General features: G+C 43.3%; 1 protein-coding gene across 1 annotated transcript in view; it reads left to right on the plus strand.

Moving 5' to 3' along the window:
* The window catches only part of VPS41 (VPS41 subunit of HOPS complex), a 185,476-nt gene that overhangs the window by 112,495 nt on the left and 55,392 nt on the right, over positions 1-17,589 (plus strand). Inside the window, exons 10-11 of the mRNA XM_047842845.1 lie at positions 3,995-4,061; positions 17,170-17,267. Of these exons, the coding sequence (XP_047698801.1) occupies positions 3,995-4,061; positions 17,170-17,267 (165 nt within the window). The remainder of the gene's footprint in view (positions 1-3,994; positions 4,062-17,169; positions 17,268-17,589) is intronic.

Genomic DNA, 17,589 nt, shown 5'->3' on the forward strand with positions numbered 1-17,589 from the left:
GTGGTTCCGTGTGGGAAGTAGGAAAAAGCCAGAGCTCAGCGGTGACCCTTTTAAGCTGGGAAACTGGGAGATAAAGCTCCCTTTTACTGACCTGGGAAAGGCTGCCCGTGGAACACGCTTAGCGGGGAAGGCAGGAGTAGATTTTGTGTGTCCACTTGAGACGCCTGTTAGACACGCAAGTGGACAAGGCAGTTGGATGAAGCAAATTAGCGTTCGTGGGTGAGAACCTACCTGTCAGTGTAAAGGCTCTTGAGGTTATTGATTTGCTCTTATGCGGGACATGAGCTTAGCACTCAGTCCTCACCCACGTGAGGCAGGTGCCGGGCGGGAGCTCAGGCCACACACGTCTGAGGAGGGAAGAGGGGAGCCCAGCCTCCAGTACCGCCCTGCGTCCTGGTCTTCAGAGGGGCGGTAGCATGGCCAGAGAAACAGTCCGGCCTTGGCGTGAGTTCAGTTTTTCCGAGAAGCTTTCCTCCAGCCGGTCGGTAGATGCCCCTGCTCTGTATTTCTGTACTTTCCCTTCCTGCTTGAGTAAAATCCCTCATTTGTCTTCCCCTACTACACCATAATCTTCCTAAGAAAAAAAGCTCTGTCTGTTTCTCAGAAGTCTTTTTTTTTTTTTTAATTTAAAAAAAAAAAAGATTCTTTTCTTTATTTTGAGCAGGGGAAGGGCAAGAGAGAGAGGCAGAGAGAGAATCCCAAGCAGGCTTCACGCGGAGAGCGCAGAGCCCAATGCAGGGCTCGATCCCAGAAACTGTAAGTTCATGACCTGTGCTAAAATTGAGGGTCAGTCACTTAACTGACTGAGCCACCCAGGCGCCCCTCTCAAAACTCTTGTCTTGTCTTGTTTTGTTTTGTTTTGTTTTTAAGTTTGTTTTTTTTTTTTTTTTTTAATTTTTTTTTTTTTCAACGTTTATTTATTTTTGGGACAGAGAGAGACAGAGCATGAACGGGGGAGGGGCAGAGAGAGAGGGAGACACAGAATCGGAAACAGGCTCCAGGCTCCGAGCCATCAGCCCAGAGCCCGACGCGGGGCTCGAACTCACGGACCGCGAGATCGTGACCTGGCTGAAGTCGGACGCTTAACCGACTGCGCCACCCAGGCGCCCCTTTAAGTTTGTTTTAAACTTAGAGAAAGCTTGAGTGGGGTAGGGGCAGAGAGAGAGGGAGAGAGTATTCCAAGCAGGCTCCACACTGTTAGCACAGAGCCCAACGTGGGGCTCTAACTCACGAACTGTGAGATCAAGAGTTAGGCGCGTAACCGACTGAGCCACCCAGGCGCCCCTCTCAAAACTCTTAACTTAGGACTGGTGCCCTCTAGTTGCTCAAAGTGTTAGGTAGTATTTATGGGTTACTTTCTATGATTCTACCTCACACCATTTGAGATACTACTCATGTTCTTTTATCAGCACATTAAAAATCAGCACAGCGTCCGTCTGGCACTGTGGGGCATGCCTGCTAGGTAATCGGGTAGATTCCCTTGTAAGTGTGGACGGAAGAATAGCTAATGTGTCCGACCAAAAGTCTAACAAAAGGAGGGGGAAATTAGGGAAGACTGGGGAAGTGGACGGGGCATTGTCTGAGATGGACAGGCGACAGAAAGCAATCAAGGGAGAAAATTTCCAGTCACTTCCAAGCAAATGCTTCTGCCTCCACAGCCTTGGGCCGGATCGAGTCCTGCCTTGGAGCGAGGACTGTCGTGTGGTCACCGCATCGCTGCACGGCAGCTTAGACATGTGTGCGTAACATACGAAACCTTCTACTAGTTCACACCCCCCCCTTGATCTGTCAGTTCTACTTCTAGGAATTTATCCTGTAGAAACAAAAATCCAAAAGTTTTATATCCAAGTATGTGGATTGTATCATGCTGTTGCTTGCCTTTGGGTTACATAGAAGCGAAAACCAAATGTCTAAGTGGGGATCGAGTAAGAAAATTCCAGTACACGCATGCAGTGAAATACTATAAAGAATTGTGGAAGAATATGCAAATAATATATTAAATTGTCAGGTTAGTAAAAGTAGTTTCCAAAAAAAAAAAAAAAAAAAAGATTGTTCGTGTGTTCACTTTGTATCAGAACAATGAATAATATTTGTTTTTTCTCTTTGGGTTTTTTTATATTTTAGAATTTTCTATTTTGTAGCTAAACTTAGGGTAACAGTATTTCTTGTGTTCTTTCATAGCTATCTGAAGAAAAAGGAAAAAACTGATGAAAGTTGTGTATAGTCAGCATTTAACTTTAGGCTGTCTTACCTTGATAGCAGAACTTATGTAAATTTTTGTTGTCATATTACAAAATAGAATATATTCATTTCAGAAAATACAGCAAAAGGGCGCCTGGGTGGCTCAGTCGGTTAGGGATCCAACTCATTGATTTCGGCTCACGTCATGATCTCACGGTTCGTGGGTTCAAGCCCGACATCGGGCTTTGCACTGTTAGCTTGGGATTCTCTCTCTCCCTGTCTCCTGACCCTCACCCCACTGACTTTCGCTTGCTCACTTGCTCTCTCTCTCAAAAATAAATAAACTTAAAAAAAAAAAAAAACTGCTACACACGCACGTATATATCCAAACTGTATACATAGATTTGATTTTTTAATGGTTTTTTTTTAAGTTTGTTTATTTTGAGAGAGAAACTGCGAGTGGGCGAGGGGCCGAGAGAGAGGGTGAGAGAATCCCAAGCAGGCTCCACTCTGTCAGTTCGGAGCCCAACACGGGGCTTGAACTCATGAACTGTGAGATCATGGCCTGAGCTGAAATCTAGAGTCACATGCTTAACCGACTGAACCACCCAAGTGCCCCTACATGTAACTTAAAATAGAGGTTGGCAGGGATGCCTGGGTGGCTCAGTCGATTGAGCGTCCGACTTCGGCTCAGGTCATGATCTCACGGTTCGTGGGTTCGAGCCCTGCGTTGGGCTCTGTGCCGACAGCTCGGTGCCTGGAGCCCGATTCTGATTCTGTGTCTCCCTCTCTCTCTGCCCCTTCCCCACACATGCTCTGTCTCTCTCTGTCTCAGAAATAAATAAACATTAAAAAAAATTTTTTTAAATAAATAAAAAATAAAATAGAGGTTGGCAGAGTTTTTCTGTAGGGGGTAGCAGGTGCTTTAGGTTTTGTGGGCTCCATACTGTTTCTGCTGAATATTTTTCTCCTCCTGCCTTCCTTCTTTTCTAGCCTTTCAAAATGTGAGAACTATTCTTAACTTACAGATCATAAAAAGACAAGTCAAAGACAGGCTGTAGTTTGCCAACCCTGATTTAAAGTACGTAATACATTGATTTTAAAACACCTGAGAGGAAAGATAAAAAATAAAAAGCCACTCGAGAGAAGAAGAGCATGATGCCACTTATACAAAGTATAATTTAGCAACAGTGAAATAAATGACTAATGTATAATCAGAAACACAGCCCTAACGCGAATGTTGCCCAGATTCGCCATTGGGCAGAACTTTATTTGGACGATGGTAGAAATAGTCCCTGGGGCGTCTGGGTGACCCAGTCGGTTAAGTGTCTGACTTCGACTCAGGTCACGATCCCACGGTTTGTGAGTTCAGGCCCTGCGTCGGGCTCTGTGCTGACAGCTCAGAGCCTGGAGCCTGCTTCAGATTCTGTGTCTCCCTCTCTCTCTCTGCCCCTCCCCTGCTCACACTCTTGTCTCTCTCTCTCAAAAATAAACGTTAAAAAAAAAAATTAAAAAAAAAAAAAAGTAGTCCCTAAGTAGAGTTGCTGAGAATGGGTCATTGGAAACATTTTAAAACGATATTACAGTTTCCCTTCTTTCATTGCCCTTGAATAAGACTTTACTGAAGAATAATGTTGTAGAACCTAAGGAATGGTTGCTATACGTCATTGAAATTAATTTCTATCAGTGAGGTCGATTGTGTGCGTTCCATCTCCGTGCTACACGGCCAGTTTAACGAAAGTGTCCTATAGTGAATGACATGCTATGTCTTTTCCATGCAATGAATGAAAGAACCTGTGAATTTCTTTTCTAGATCTGCTCAGTGAAGGAGCGGCATGCCAGCGAAATGAGGGACTTACCGAGTCGCTATGTTGAAATAGGTATGCCTTCCGCGAGTATAACACGTCAAAAGAGAGTCCATTTTAGTAAAGGGAAACCTAAAATCGTGTTCGCCTTTGGGGCTCGTCCCTTGGCACCTTAGTGAAGTAGGTGGAGAGGCTTTTGTTTTAAGTTTTGAAACTTTGCTATAGTATTTTTTTTTTCTGTCTGTATTTCTACTTTTTAGATGGTACTCATGTAGTTGGCTTTGAAGTTGAATAACCATGGGTTCAGGTTCTGGTTCTGTTGTTTCCCACCTGGATTTTGGACAGATCCCTACATGCCTCTGCATTCTCATCTATAAAATGTGAGAAAGAACCCCTGCCCCACGGGTGTCGTTGAGAATTCAGAGAGAATTCGCGCACGCGCAGCCCATAGCATGGTCCTGACACCTGGTCCTGCCCACGATGTACCCTCAGAATACTCCCCTTCGTCGTCACCTGACCGGACCGGGCTGCCGTGATCTTTTCTCTGGGTCGCTGCCACAGCCTCCTGACTGGTTTTTCTCCTGCCACCGTGAATTGCGGGGATCTAGCCTCCCCACCGCAGTCAGCATACAAAGCAGATCATGTCACCACCCTTCAGTCCATTCCCATGTTTGTGGCACAGAGAGGAGACGCGTGGGATCTGTGTTGGCCCTCACCCGCGCCTCCAGCTTTAGCTCACAGCAAGTTTCTCTAACGTCTCTGCACCGCGGCCACACTGGCCACCTTTCACCCATCCATGCTCCTTCTTCAGGTCTCTCTAGAAAGCTCTTCTTGCCCGTTTGCGCTTCCTTGACCCTTAATCATTCTTCAGCTCAAGGATTGCTTGAGAAAGCCCGCTGCACCTTGCTGACTGGGTCAGCCCCTGTCCTTTCTCACTCCTGTTTCACTTGCCGTGATCGTGCGATTTTTCAGCGTGGGTCTGTCTCTTCCAGCAGACTGTAACCTCCCTGAGGTTTCGCACTGCGTCTGCTTTGGCTCAGTGTTTGTGTCTCAGACGCCCGGCACAGTGCAGGTACTAAGTAATGCCACGTACTGAACGAATTGGCGACTCAGGGACAGCTATTCAGGAGAAGTGTGCCGAGAATGACACGGCACTACGTCTGCATCTTGGTTTTAGAACTCAGTGTAAAAGTTATTCGGACACAAGGGATAAAAATAGAGTGACTTTTGCCGATTGAATAGATATAGTGAGAGCTGTTTGGGATTATTCAGAACCAAGCAGAAGGAGACCAAGTTATGTGACGAAGCTGTTTTGCCATCTTAGAAATCAGCTGAAGAGCTCATTTCCCTATTTGGATGGGAGGCGGGGAATATCAGTTTGAGTGGTTCTTACAACAAGGTGAAGCTGAGACAAATAATCTGCACACGACTGTATTTCTGGAAACAGAAAGGTGTGTGGTACCTCCATGGCTAACATAGTCATAGGTTTTAAATCTGGGGTGTTTTGTACTTGAAGACAGGAGTGGGTTGGGTGACAGGGTTTCAATAACTTTCTGCCTTAGACGGAGAAATAAATCCACAGTTCGGATTGCGCAGAGGATGGACGATAAGCATGTGTAGAATATGATGGTACCAAGAAAAGCCAAGGAACGAGGAGCTAGAGAAAACTGAAAACTACAAGGTCAGGGTCATTATTTCTGTGTCTCCATCTTCTTTCCTGCTTCCCAGCCAAAACCTCTGAACATCTCAATGCATAGTGTCCTGAGAGAGAGGTATTCAATGTTTTAAATACAGATGAGTGGCGGGGGATGGGGGTTGGGGTAGCAGAAACCCTGGAAGTTTTTAAGGATGGAGGAATTGCCAGGAAGACACAAAAGCGTAGCAACTGTCTTCTCTCCTTAGCTGGTGCTGATCACTCACACGAGCGGTGCGGGTCAGTCCCCCGTGTGGTTCACCTCACTGTCATGGCAGCCCCCTGTGGGGCAACTGGTCTGCTCCTCAGTCTCGTTCACAAAGACAGTTGGGGCTCAGGGACGTAGCTATCTTGTCTAAGATCTTACTACAGTGGCGTTAGACATGGACAGACTCTGGGGCACCTGGGTAGCTCAGTCGGTTAAGCGCCCGACTTCAGCTCAGGGCATGGTCTCATGGCTTGTGGGTTCGAGCCCCACGTCGGGCTCTGTGCCAACAGCTCAGAGCCTGGAGCCTGCTTCGGATTCTGTTTCTCTCTCTCTCTGCCCCTCCCTGCTCACGCTCTGTCTCTGTCTATCTTTCAAAACTAAACATTAAAAAAATTTTAAAAAAAGAAATGGACAGACTCTGGCTGCAGAGCCACCGGCAGCTTCCAGGAAGGCAAGGCGGTTTGCCGAATTCCTGTGTGATCTTGATGAGCCTTCCTGAGCCAAGCTTTCCGTACCTGTAAAGTGGAGCTGATAGTACCTACCTTCGCAGGCAGTTGTGAGAATTAGACATTAAGTAATGTCTTGATCTCGGTGCTTGGCATACAGTAGGCGCTCACTGAATCATGGTGGTGATTATCACTGTGCAGACTTCCATCCCAGCTCTGTGACTGCTAATGGCTGGCCCAGTGGTGGCCCCGGAGCCCTGGGATCATGTTATTAAAGTATAGTTCATCTGGACTACAATTTATGTGCAATAGACCGTGTGTGGGTGCTGGCAATATCACATTACTGACGTTTTACTACTGTGGTTAGTGGTTAAGTACCATTTTTTCCCCTCTTGAGAGCAAACCTTTAAGAATATAAACCATTTCCACAGCAGGAGGCAAAGTGGTTTAGATAAGAGTCCTTGACGAGGATAAAGGAAAAGAGAAATATTAGGAGGTCTGGATTACAATTTGCTTTAGCCCTGAACAGTGTGAGCCACACTGTTCTTTAGTAAATGAGGTGAAAATGGCATTGAGGTTAAAGAACTATCGGTGCTGTACATTTCTTAGGAGCCAAATGTTTGTAGCTCTTCCCTATAAATCAGAATCTCAAGAACAACACAAAAAAGGTTTTGCTCTTTAAAAGGATATTAATTTATTCTTATAAATGAAACGAATGACGATAATGAATATGAGGCTTACTGGGCAATCACCAACCCTTGAAAACATTCTCTCTACATAAGGCTTTTTGGATGTCATTTCTTTTTCCAAATTACATTGTGGGTTTTTTTTTTTTAAGTTTTTATTTATTTTTGAGAGAGACCGAAACAGCATGAACAGGAGAGGGGCAGAGAGAGAGAGAGAGAGAGAGAGAGAGAATTGAGAGAGAGAGAGAGAGGGAGAGAGAGAGAATATCCCAAGCAGGCTCCACGATATCAGCACAGAGCCCAGTGCAGGGCTCGAACTCACGAAACCGTGAGATGATGAACTGAGCTGAAACCACGAGTCAGATGCTTAACCAACTGAGCCACCCAGGCGCCACCAAATTACATTGTTAAAAGTAGGTTCTGGTCTAAGCCTGCCATAATTATTTGAACTTGGATCTCTTGCACTATCACGGGACTCCCTTGCTCTGTGGCACTGTTCACCAAAGTCTTCTGTGGTCTTCCAGGAATGGCAGTTGGAGAGCTCTTGAGAAATGAAGCCTGTATTTGTGGGTCATTTTCTGGGTGTCCTGCCAGGACAGATGGCTTACATGTGAGGAATTCACGATTGACTTCCTAGTCTTGATTTCCTATGGAAGCTTATTTCAAAAAACAAAAACAAAACCAGAAGGAATCAAAGGAAATATTATATGGGAATCTATGTAAAATGATAGAAGCTAGGAAGAAAGGGAGGAGAAAAGGGATGTCTTTTCACTTTAATTAAGCAGTGGCCGTATCTTCAGTGATTGTACACCGTGGCTCTTTGAATTTAGCACATTGTTCTATTTTTAGCCTCTTGATTGATTGGGAAAACAGTGACCTGGAAATGAAAGATCTGCGTGCTGGTGGAGACAAGCGTGAGACAATAGTCTTGGCTAGATCTAAGTGTGTCTTCCCATCCACCTGTTACTATGCTGACCCAGATACGCGGGTTCCATGTGAGTGACATGGTTCATCTCCCTGGCTGAGTCTCAGCAGGAATCAGAACGGTTCTGGTATCATTGAGAGTGTTTTCACTCAAGAATCTAGCTTTATTTGGTGTTCTGTTATAAATTCAGTTCGACTCTCTTATAATCTCGTAATTCTTCTTTCTGCATTAAATTTTTTCTGACATCTTATCATGAGAAAAATTAAAACATACCAACAAGCGAAGAATTCTCACAAAACGAGCACCCATGTAAGCGCTCCTAGGTTCTGCAGTTAAGATTGTGCTGTATTTGCATGTCTGGTCCTCTGTCCATTCCTCTTCAAAGTCAGGACTCTTTCCCTCTCAGTGCTGGGAACTCAAAAGTTTGTTGTTGGGTGTGGCATTGGTAAATTTTCTTCGTAGCAAGTATCGGTAGGAAGTCTGAAACACTTGATGTAGCAAATATATTTTGTTCATTTTATAAAAACAACCACCAGGCACATGCCACGTAGATAGAATTTCATTTAACCTTCACAGCCAGATGAACAGGGCTGTTAGCCCACTTCATAGGTGAAGAGACTGAGGTTCGGAGGGGTCAGGTAACCTGCTCAGGATCATTACATTCATAAGCAAAGAAAACAACGTTTAAACTCAGGATATGCCGAGTTTCAAAGCTGTTGCTCATCGTCCCTTTGCCATACACTCTCACATGCATTCCCTCTATCTCACGCCAGTCCTCAGCTGCAGCCAGAGGAACTGACGAGAATGATGGAGGCTTGCCGTGGGCGTTCAGATAAAAACCATAGGGTAGAAAGTCTATAGAATCCAAACACCCCTTTCAATATGCCAGTGATATTACCCGTTCTTCAAAAGCCAGATGAAATTCCGTGGATTTTTTTGTCTTTATTTTGGTTCAGCCAAGTATCCCGTTCGGAGAAGTAGTTATGTTAGTTCCCCTTGTTTTATTCTGGGACTGATAGCCCTTCACTGTTCGTCTTCCAAATTGTTAGAGAACATCTAGAATATAGGTGCTTAAAGGGAACCAACTCCAGATTGTGATGTGATGCTTTCAAACGTTTGAAGAAGAAAAGCTTTTGTTTGCTCTTTTTTATTGTTTGACTTCAGTTTAGTTGACGCATCAAGGTTTCGGAGCGGGGGAGGGGGGGTTGGTCTCTAAAATTATTTCTGTTTTTCAGTTTAATTGTGGTAAAGCTTAAGGTAAGATCTACCCTCTTAATGTTTTTTTAAATGTTTATTTGAGAGAGAGAGAGAGAGAGAGAGAGAGAGAGAGAGAGAGAGAAGGGGAGGGGAGGGGAGGGGTAAAGAGAGAGGGAGACACAGGATCTGAAGCAGGCTCCAGGCTCCAAGCTGTCAGCACAGAGCCTGATACAGGGCTTGAACCCACGAACCATGAGATCATGACCTGAGCTGGAAGTTGGACACTTAACTGACTGAGCCACCCAGGCGCCCCTGCCCTCTTAAATTTTTAAGTGTACAATACACTGTTGACTATGTGTACAATGTTGAACAGGAGATCACTAGAGCTCACTCATGTTGTTAACTGAGACTTTAGGCCCATTGATTAGCAATTTCCCACTTTCCCCCTCCCGCCCTTGGCAACCACCATTCCACTCCTTGATTCTATGGGTTTGACTCCTGTAAATACATCCTAGAAACGGAATCATGCGGTATTTGTCTTCCTGTGACTGACTTGTTTCACTTAGCATAGTGTCCTCAGGGTTCATCCGTATTATTACAGAATTGTCCTCCTTTGTCCTCCTTTCTTGAAGAATTGTCCTCCTTTCTTGAAGAATTGTCCTCCTTTCTAAAGGCTGAATAATATTCCATTGTCTGTCAATATATCACATTTTACTTATCCATTCCTCTGTTGATGGACCTTTAGGTTGTTTCTACGTCCTGCCTATTGTGAATAGTGCCGCCACAGCGACCGTGGGAACGCTAACGTCTTTTTAAGATACTGATTTTAATTATTTTGGCTAAATACACAGAGGTGGGATTGCTGGATCATACGGTAGTTCCATTTTTCATTTTTCGTGGAACCTCCATGCTGTTTTGCATGGCGCTGGGCCACTCTGCTCTCCCCCCAGCAGCATACAAGGTTCCAGTTTCTCCACGTCCTCACCAACATTTGTCTTTTCTTTTCTGACAATAGCCTTATTTACAACTGAAAGTGTAACTTCTTGGTTTGACCCTTTTGACCCAGCAGGTCCTTGACCATTATGACCTTTTCCGCAGCGTAAGCAGCGTGTTGTGAGCCGCTCCCTAAATCACTCCTCATCCGTGCTGCTTCCTGAGTGCCAAAGTTGAGATGAGATTATCACAGGAACTGAGCTCTTGTCATTTAGCACAGTGGTGTGGCGAACATTGATTAGAAAATATGCAATTAAATTGCGGACTACACTTGCTTTAAATGGCTTTTGTCTTATGTGTACTATTGGCTCCTGGCTTGAATGTTTTTGTTATTTTGTCCATTAGTCATCCCCTTCTATTTTATGCCTGTGTATGAGGTCTTCTCCCTGGTTTGCTGATGTGAAACATGGTAAAGTCGCTTTTACTTTCATGCATCTGCTTCACAGCACAGCCCTGAAGATGTTGGAATGTTGTAATATCCAAATGCATTTTCTTAAATCAGTGGTCAGCCTGACAGAGTGTCCAAACTTACTGGAGAGTCATTATGAAATACTAATACTAGCGACTGAGGGGTCACATTCTCTTGGGAGGAAGGCAGTATCACAAAGGGACCTCGATGCTTTTTTCATAAGTGAATGCAAGACAATGAAAGATAATTGTTCCTGTTTGGAAATTGCTTGAGAAACTCCTGTTTGTTTGCTTTTTAAGACTGAGAGGCCAAAATCTATAGCATATGATTTTATTTAGCTCCAGTAAAGATTCCAAATCCTCTGGGTCACATCTGCTGGGGATTTTGAAAGCAACAAAGTGAAAACAAGGGCCTAGAACAAAGAAGGAGTGCAGATTGTGCTGAGTGCTTTTGCGCTTTGTAGCACAGCAAATTCAAGGGAGGGGCCAGGCACCCCGGCCCCCGGCCACGGAACCACCAGAGGACTGTCAAAGCCTTAACTTGCATTTCTGCCAACTAACTGTAGCACACTTTTAACCTGAGTATCTTTGTTCTGATGTATGCTTTCTAGTGTGAATTCTATCTGGGAAAAGGAAGCCTTCAGATTCCTGCTTGAGTTACCTTCTACTTAACTTGAGTTAAGAGGTTACCTTCTACCTAACCTCTCTGAGCTTTAGTGTCCAGTCCCCCCACCCCCGTCCCAAAATCAGTACAGGGTGGTTATGGTAAAAAGAAATCATGTCTGTACAATATTCTGCATCCTGCCCCTCCGCATAGGGAATGTTCATTAAACGGGAGCTGTTCATAACACTACGATTATATTCAGTTACTCAGAGAAAAGAGAGAAAAACAGCATTTCTTTTAACAGTCAGAGTAAAATACTTTTGTCCACAAAGTCATTTGAAATAGGGATGCCTGGATGGCTCAGTAGGTTAAGCATGTGACTCGATTTCGGCTCAGGTCATGATCTCACGGTTGGTGAGTTTCAGCCCCACGTTGGGCTCTGCTCTGATAGCACGGGGCCTGCTTGGGATTCTCTCTCTCTCTCCCTCTCTCTCTGTTCGTCCCCTGCTTGTGCTCTCTCTCTCTCAAAATAAGTAAATAAACTAAAAAAAAAAGTCAATTGAAAGAGAATTGGGGGAAAGGTATAGGTAAACATTTACCATTCCGAAGAGATTAGTATATTTCATGCCTGCATTTTTCAGTGAAATGTATCTTATAAACCTATATGATACAGATGCAAGTAATCAAGAATATTGATTTAAATATCACTTACAGGTCTGAATACACTGATAGTGAGACAATCTACTTGTGAATTATTTGGAAAATGGTCTTTGTGTTCAGACCTAAAATCTTGATTTTTATCCTTTACAATTTGGTATACATTTCTAATACTTTTTTAAAATGAAAACATTTTAATGAGCACTTACTGCATTGTTTTCTTTCATGTTACAAACACCATACCTGCTCTTGAGGGGCTGATGGTCATTGCTGTTTTCACCCTTTTCCCTACCCTTCTGAAAATAAATTCTCTCACTTTGTACAGTACCTTTTTTTATGTATATTTCCATTTTTGCATAGCGTGGTGTATTTTATTTTATTTTATTTTATTAATTTTTTTTTTTTTTTTTTTGGTTCTAGACTCAGGCTCTTTTAAGTCAGACAGGATCTTTAACATTCTGATACTTCTCAAAGAATGTCTAATCCAAATTGGTGCTCGGCGATTCTTTTTTTGAGTAGTTGATAACCAGAGATGTAAGGCGCAAGGTACAAGAAAGGTTTTGCTAATTTCTTTTTCAGTCACGCGGCAGTCGTTTGGAAACTGTTAGCGGGTCTGCTGTCGGAGGTCCAGCAGTACCTGCGTATTTGTGACTCTAACCCTGACGCCATTGCCTGGCTGATGGAAAGCTCATGTGTCACCCTGTAGCATTTTGTACTTGGAGGATTCTCAGAAGCGGCAGCATAACTCTTCAGTCTGCCCGAGTCGTCACCTGACAAGGGAACAGCTAAGTCACACGACCAAAACCACATTGACAACGTTGACCACACAAATGAGCGACAGAGTGGACCTGAGAGCCCCAGATACAAGTGAGCGGGAAGGCCCACTGATCGCCGCCAGACCCGCTGTGGGGCCCATGTCTGTGTGAGAGCAAGTAGAGGGTGGAGGGGAGCCAGGGAGCATCTGGTGAATTTGAGGTCAGGAGAACTCCCGCACGGCAGACGGGTGTTCCCAGGAGAAGACCACTGGCCGCTCAGTGGGTGCGGGGACCGCGTTGAGGAGCATGAAAGCTGAGTAGGATCGGGACTGTAGAAAGGAAAGAGAAGGGACAGTGAAAGTGGGGAGGGAACAGGGCCAGGAAGTCTCAGAAAGCAAGAGGCCGGGTTCTTAACACTCCCTCCCAGAGGAGGGAGCGCTCTGCTATGTTTGAGGAGCTGTCCCAGCCCCTGCCTCTTCCTAAGAGATCAGGGACCGTGTTGTCGCCCACAGATGAGCACCAAAAGGCACCAAGGTCAAATCCCATACTCAGGCTTAAGGAAAAGTAAACAAGGAGCAGAATAACATCGTTGGCAATGAAAGCAAGAAACCAGAAAGAAACACCCAGAACAAGCGGGAAGACTTTTTTTTTTTTTTTTTTTTTGAATTAGACACGAAAGAACAAAAAAATCAATTTAAAGAAAATTTCAAATGAGATGACAGAAGTCAAGAAATATTTATAAATGAAAGGTCATTTCAGAAATGAAGATTAAACTAGAAGGAACATGGCCAAACAGAAAGACCATGCCGTCAGAGAAATTGAAGGGGGAAAAGAGGACAATTTGAAAACATCGCAAAGCAAGAAGAAAAAGATTTAACAGTGAAATGATAAATACCAAAGACTGGCAAAGATGATTCAATTGACAGGTAAGGGTCCCTGAAGGAAAAAAAAAAGACAAGACAGAGGAATGGAGCAGATCCCAAACGCAGTAATTCAAGAAAAATTTCCTGAAACTACGAAGAAACGAAAAGTTGAAGCTAGAAAGTCATACCCTGTGTCTCTGAAAATAGTGACCCACAAGGAGCACCATCAAGATATGTTTGGGTAAAGTGACTGGACTTTCAAGACAGACAGTCTGTCGGGCGTCTAGATCTGCGCTGCCCCGTTGTAGTGCTGGATTGAACTGTACCGCACGCAGGATTCCAACGACTTAGTATGAAAATAAGTAAATTGTCTCATTAATTTTTTTATGTTGTTCCATGTTGAAAACATTTTAGATACGTTGCAGTAAATATGTTTTAAATTTTCTATCTCTTTTTACTCTTCAGTGTGGCTACTAGAAAATTGAAAATTGCATGCGCAAGTTGTGTTTATGGCCTGCGTTAATATTCCGTTGGACGGCGCGGATCTAGAACTCCAGGCCCCCTCCTGCATGCATCAGAGTCCCCATTCTGCATCCGTAGTACCTTCCTAGATAGAATTTTCCCACGAATAGTCCTTTTGATATTTTCTCCCCATATGCTTAGCATCTCTCTTTTTTTGTCTTTTTCCTTGAATTCTTCTTCTAGCGTTTCAGGGAATTTTTATCTTCCAGAATAAGCCAGGGCACAGCACTGCTTCAGCCCTAACAGGCACCTCATTGCTTCATCAGTCCTACTTGAAGTGAGCACAGCGCCCCCTACAGGGCCCTGGAGCCATCCCCACACTCTGTCTTTGTCTCCCTCTAGGAATGGCATTTTTCTCTCCTCTTTCTTCCCCCTCACCAGCGTTGAACTTCTGTTTTGTTTTAGTGCTCTCTAACCAAATTTGTCTTTATTTTCTTTGTGATTTATCTTTTTTAGATAAACCATTTAAAAGATGAGCTTCTGTGGCAATAGACCTAAAAACTCTGTGTGTTTAAACTAGTTTTCTTTTAGGCAAAAAATAAGCAATCATCATTAGAATGATTAAAAGCATTGATATGTGGGAAAGAACAGAATTTCAGGGAAAATAAATTAACTGAAACTTCCACTGGTCCATTGGAAAATTTGAAATAGAAAGCCCGGTCATTACTGGAAGGTATTTTAAAAAATCAGCCCATAACGTTTTATATCATTTATGCATGTTCTTCAGGAGAATAAACATTACCATTCCACATTTCCTTCTCTTGGCACTAATCTTGACACGGTTTTTATGTACGACATCCTTTCTTCGTAAATAGCATTTCTCTAGTTTGTAATTTAGTTACTGCCTAAATTACTACTAAATCTCAGGAAAGTCTGGTAAGGTTTAGTACTTAACAAAAGCATTTATTACAGTGTCTGGAATTGACAAGTGAAATAAATACATGGTTCTGGACATTTCTCCTTGTTTTCTTTTGGAACACCTTAGATTTTCCACTGTTCTTAATTAGAGAACAGGAAGTCTTCCGTCTAATGCATGGAAGCCGTTGTGCACTGGGAAATAAGTATGTAGAGCAGGGAAGATTTGGACAGAATTATCTCCGAGCTTTTCTGTTCTGTTTCGTACAGCTCATTCATAGACATCCGGGCTTGATGTGTATTTGGTTACCTTGGGAGAGCCCCTGTGTTCCTTGTTAATGAGCAGCGTATATAGCATCCTGAATGTGGAGAGTATCTTGTCCACCCATCACTTGCTAGATGGTGTTCGTCCTCAAGTGCCTATGGTAGACCAGCACATCAAAGCTTCCTTGTAATTACCATGAATCTGTGGCATCTCTGACTGATTGATTGCACTGGGGGTATAGCATTTCAGTGATGAAATGTGATTTAGTAAAGCAGAACTCAAGTCCATTTCTACCAGATGTGGTTTAACCACCTCAGGAGTCAGTGCAGTCAAAACCTCTGGTTAATATGCCTGCGTGTCTCCTAGAATGTGACACTGCCACCTCTTTGATCACTGGCCCCACACTGTTCAGTAGCACCTGGACATTCCAGACCTCCCCAGGCCTTACCCCACCCCCTCCCCCTACGTAATACAGCAATGGGAGCTTCTCTAGAATCTTCGGTGCCTGGTGACCCTGGATGTGCTCATCTGTGCACGTGGCTGTGGTGGAGGCAGCCCTCTGCACGTGCACTTCATGTGAACATTGATCACGTAACCATTTTACCAAAAGTATTTGCAAGTGCCGGATACAGATACTCAGTTGAAGCCCACAAAGGTTCAGGAAAAAAGTGTTAGTGGCAGTGCTAGGATCAGAGCACCTGCCTTTGGAGTTCTGCTCTGGTTCTTACCAGGGCACCGTAACCACCTGTGTGATCTAACCAAGGCCAACATGTAAGAAATACTACCTTTTTAATGCTTATTTTACCATTTAGTAATTTCTTTGATCCTATGGATCCTCAGTTTTATTTCGGTGTGAAAATTGTGAAAACAGTTGTATAAGGAGGTGGCAATAAAGACAGGCAGGGACAAGTCACACTAAGTGACCTGCAAGGAAAGTGGAGAGGAGGTGGAAGAAAAATTCAGGGGTGCCTTATTTCATCTGTGTTAGGGATTTTACTTTTACTCTGATTCCATTATTTTATAGATGGGAAAAGTTATACCTGCAGAAGTTAAATGACTTGTTCAAGTTATAACCCAGATCTCTTGAGTCTACATTAAATATTGTTTCTAATATGCTACACAGACTTCCCATAGTCTGGAGAAAAGAATAGTTTCATCCTAGAGATTAAATCTGAAGCTAACACCACGAACTATGGAGAAGATCGGAGTCCGGGAACTCTTAGTGTCGTGGGTCCGAATGAGAGTTTGCTTCCAAATGAGTCTGTGTGTGCAGAGCACAATTCTTGGAAGAGTCTCTGTCAGCAACACTACTGTATCAGCTAGCTTCGCTGTGTAACAAACCACCCCAAACTTAGTTGCTTAAAACAAAAGTCATTTATTATAAGTAGTTTACAGCACCTATTTATTAGAATCACATGGTAGCAATATTTGTACTTCAACCACTAAGCTGTCAGGTCTGTGAACTCCATTGTAACTAAATCCATATACTTCTTCTGTGGTTCTAAATTTTTAAATGTCTTTGAAAAGAAAGAAATTTCTTTTTTTCTCTGACCTTTATTGCACTTAGGGAATCATGGTGTTTCATCACAAGGTACTCTGTATTAAAACACTTTTTTTTTTTAACTTACAAGTCTTCAAAGAAAATGTTTCTTGTTTTTTTAAAAAAGTTAGTTTCATAATTACAAATAGTACTCTTTTGTACCACTGCAGTGCCCTAATTGTGAAAAACCTAAACTCAGGCATTTAAAAAAAAAATTATTATTGTCATTAATATTAGTTTACATTGGATTTTATGGGTTTAAAAGTGCCTTCATGGGGTTGAACTATGTCATTTATAAATTAGCTGCTCACAATGTCACTTTGGACTGTTCACGCTGGTGTTACTGTCAGGTTCGCTTTTGCTGGTGATAGAAAATTTCAAGTGTGAGTTCCCGGATATCCTTTCCTGGCACTTCACTATTGTCAAAAAAGGGTGATTATCCACACCCCCTTTGCGTTGGCTTTCTCCAGTAAATCCACCCAGCGTTCGAAGTCCGTGTGTTCTTTCCTTGGTGGGCTGCTGTTTGCTCCTGTTAACATGGAGTCTTCTCCCCGTTTTGTTTGCAGTGTCTCAGTTTGAAACTGAATTCTACATCAGTGGGCTTGCACCTCTCTGTGACCAGCTTGTTGTGCTTTCCTACGTCAAAGAGGTTTCAGAAAAAACGGTAATTTTACTCTATCTTTTTTTTTTTTTTTTTTTTTTTTTTTTTTTTACCCCAAATACGAAAGGAAGTGCGGATTCGGTTTTTAGCATTATGCCCAGATCAGATTGCCCAGGAAAGGGCTGTGCTGTAGTCTGAGCAGAAGTTCCCGACCTAGAAAATAAGGTTGGCAGAGGTTATGTATTTACCTTTCAGAAGCTCCACTCATTGCCTGCCTTTGTTCCTCTTGCTGAGCAAAGGGGAGTCATTTTTTTCCCCTCTTTTTTCCATCTCTTGGTATTTTAGGCGAAAGGAATGAAGGATTCCTTTTGCTGAAGGGCGAAGA

The sequence above is a fragment of the Prionailurus viverrinus genome, chromosome A2, assembly GCF_022837055.1.
Source record: "Prionailurus viverrinus isolate Anna chromosome A2, UM_Priviv_1.0, whole genome shotgun sequence".
Classification (NCBI taxonomy): domain Eukaryota; kingdom Metazoa; phylum Chordata; class Mammalia; order Carnivora; family Felidae; genus Prionailurus; species Prionailurus viverrinus.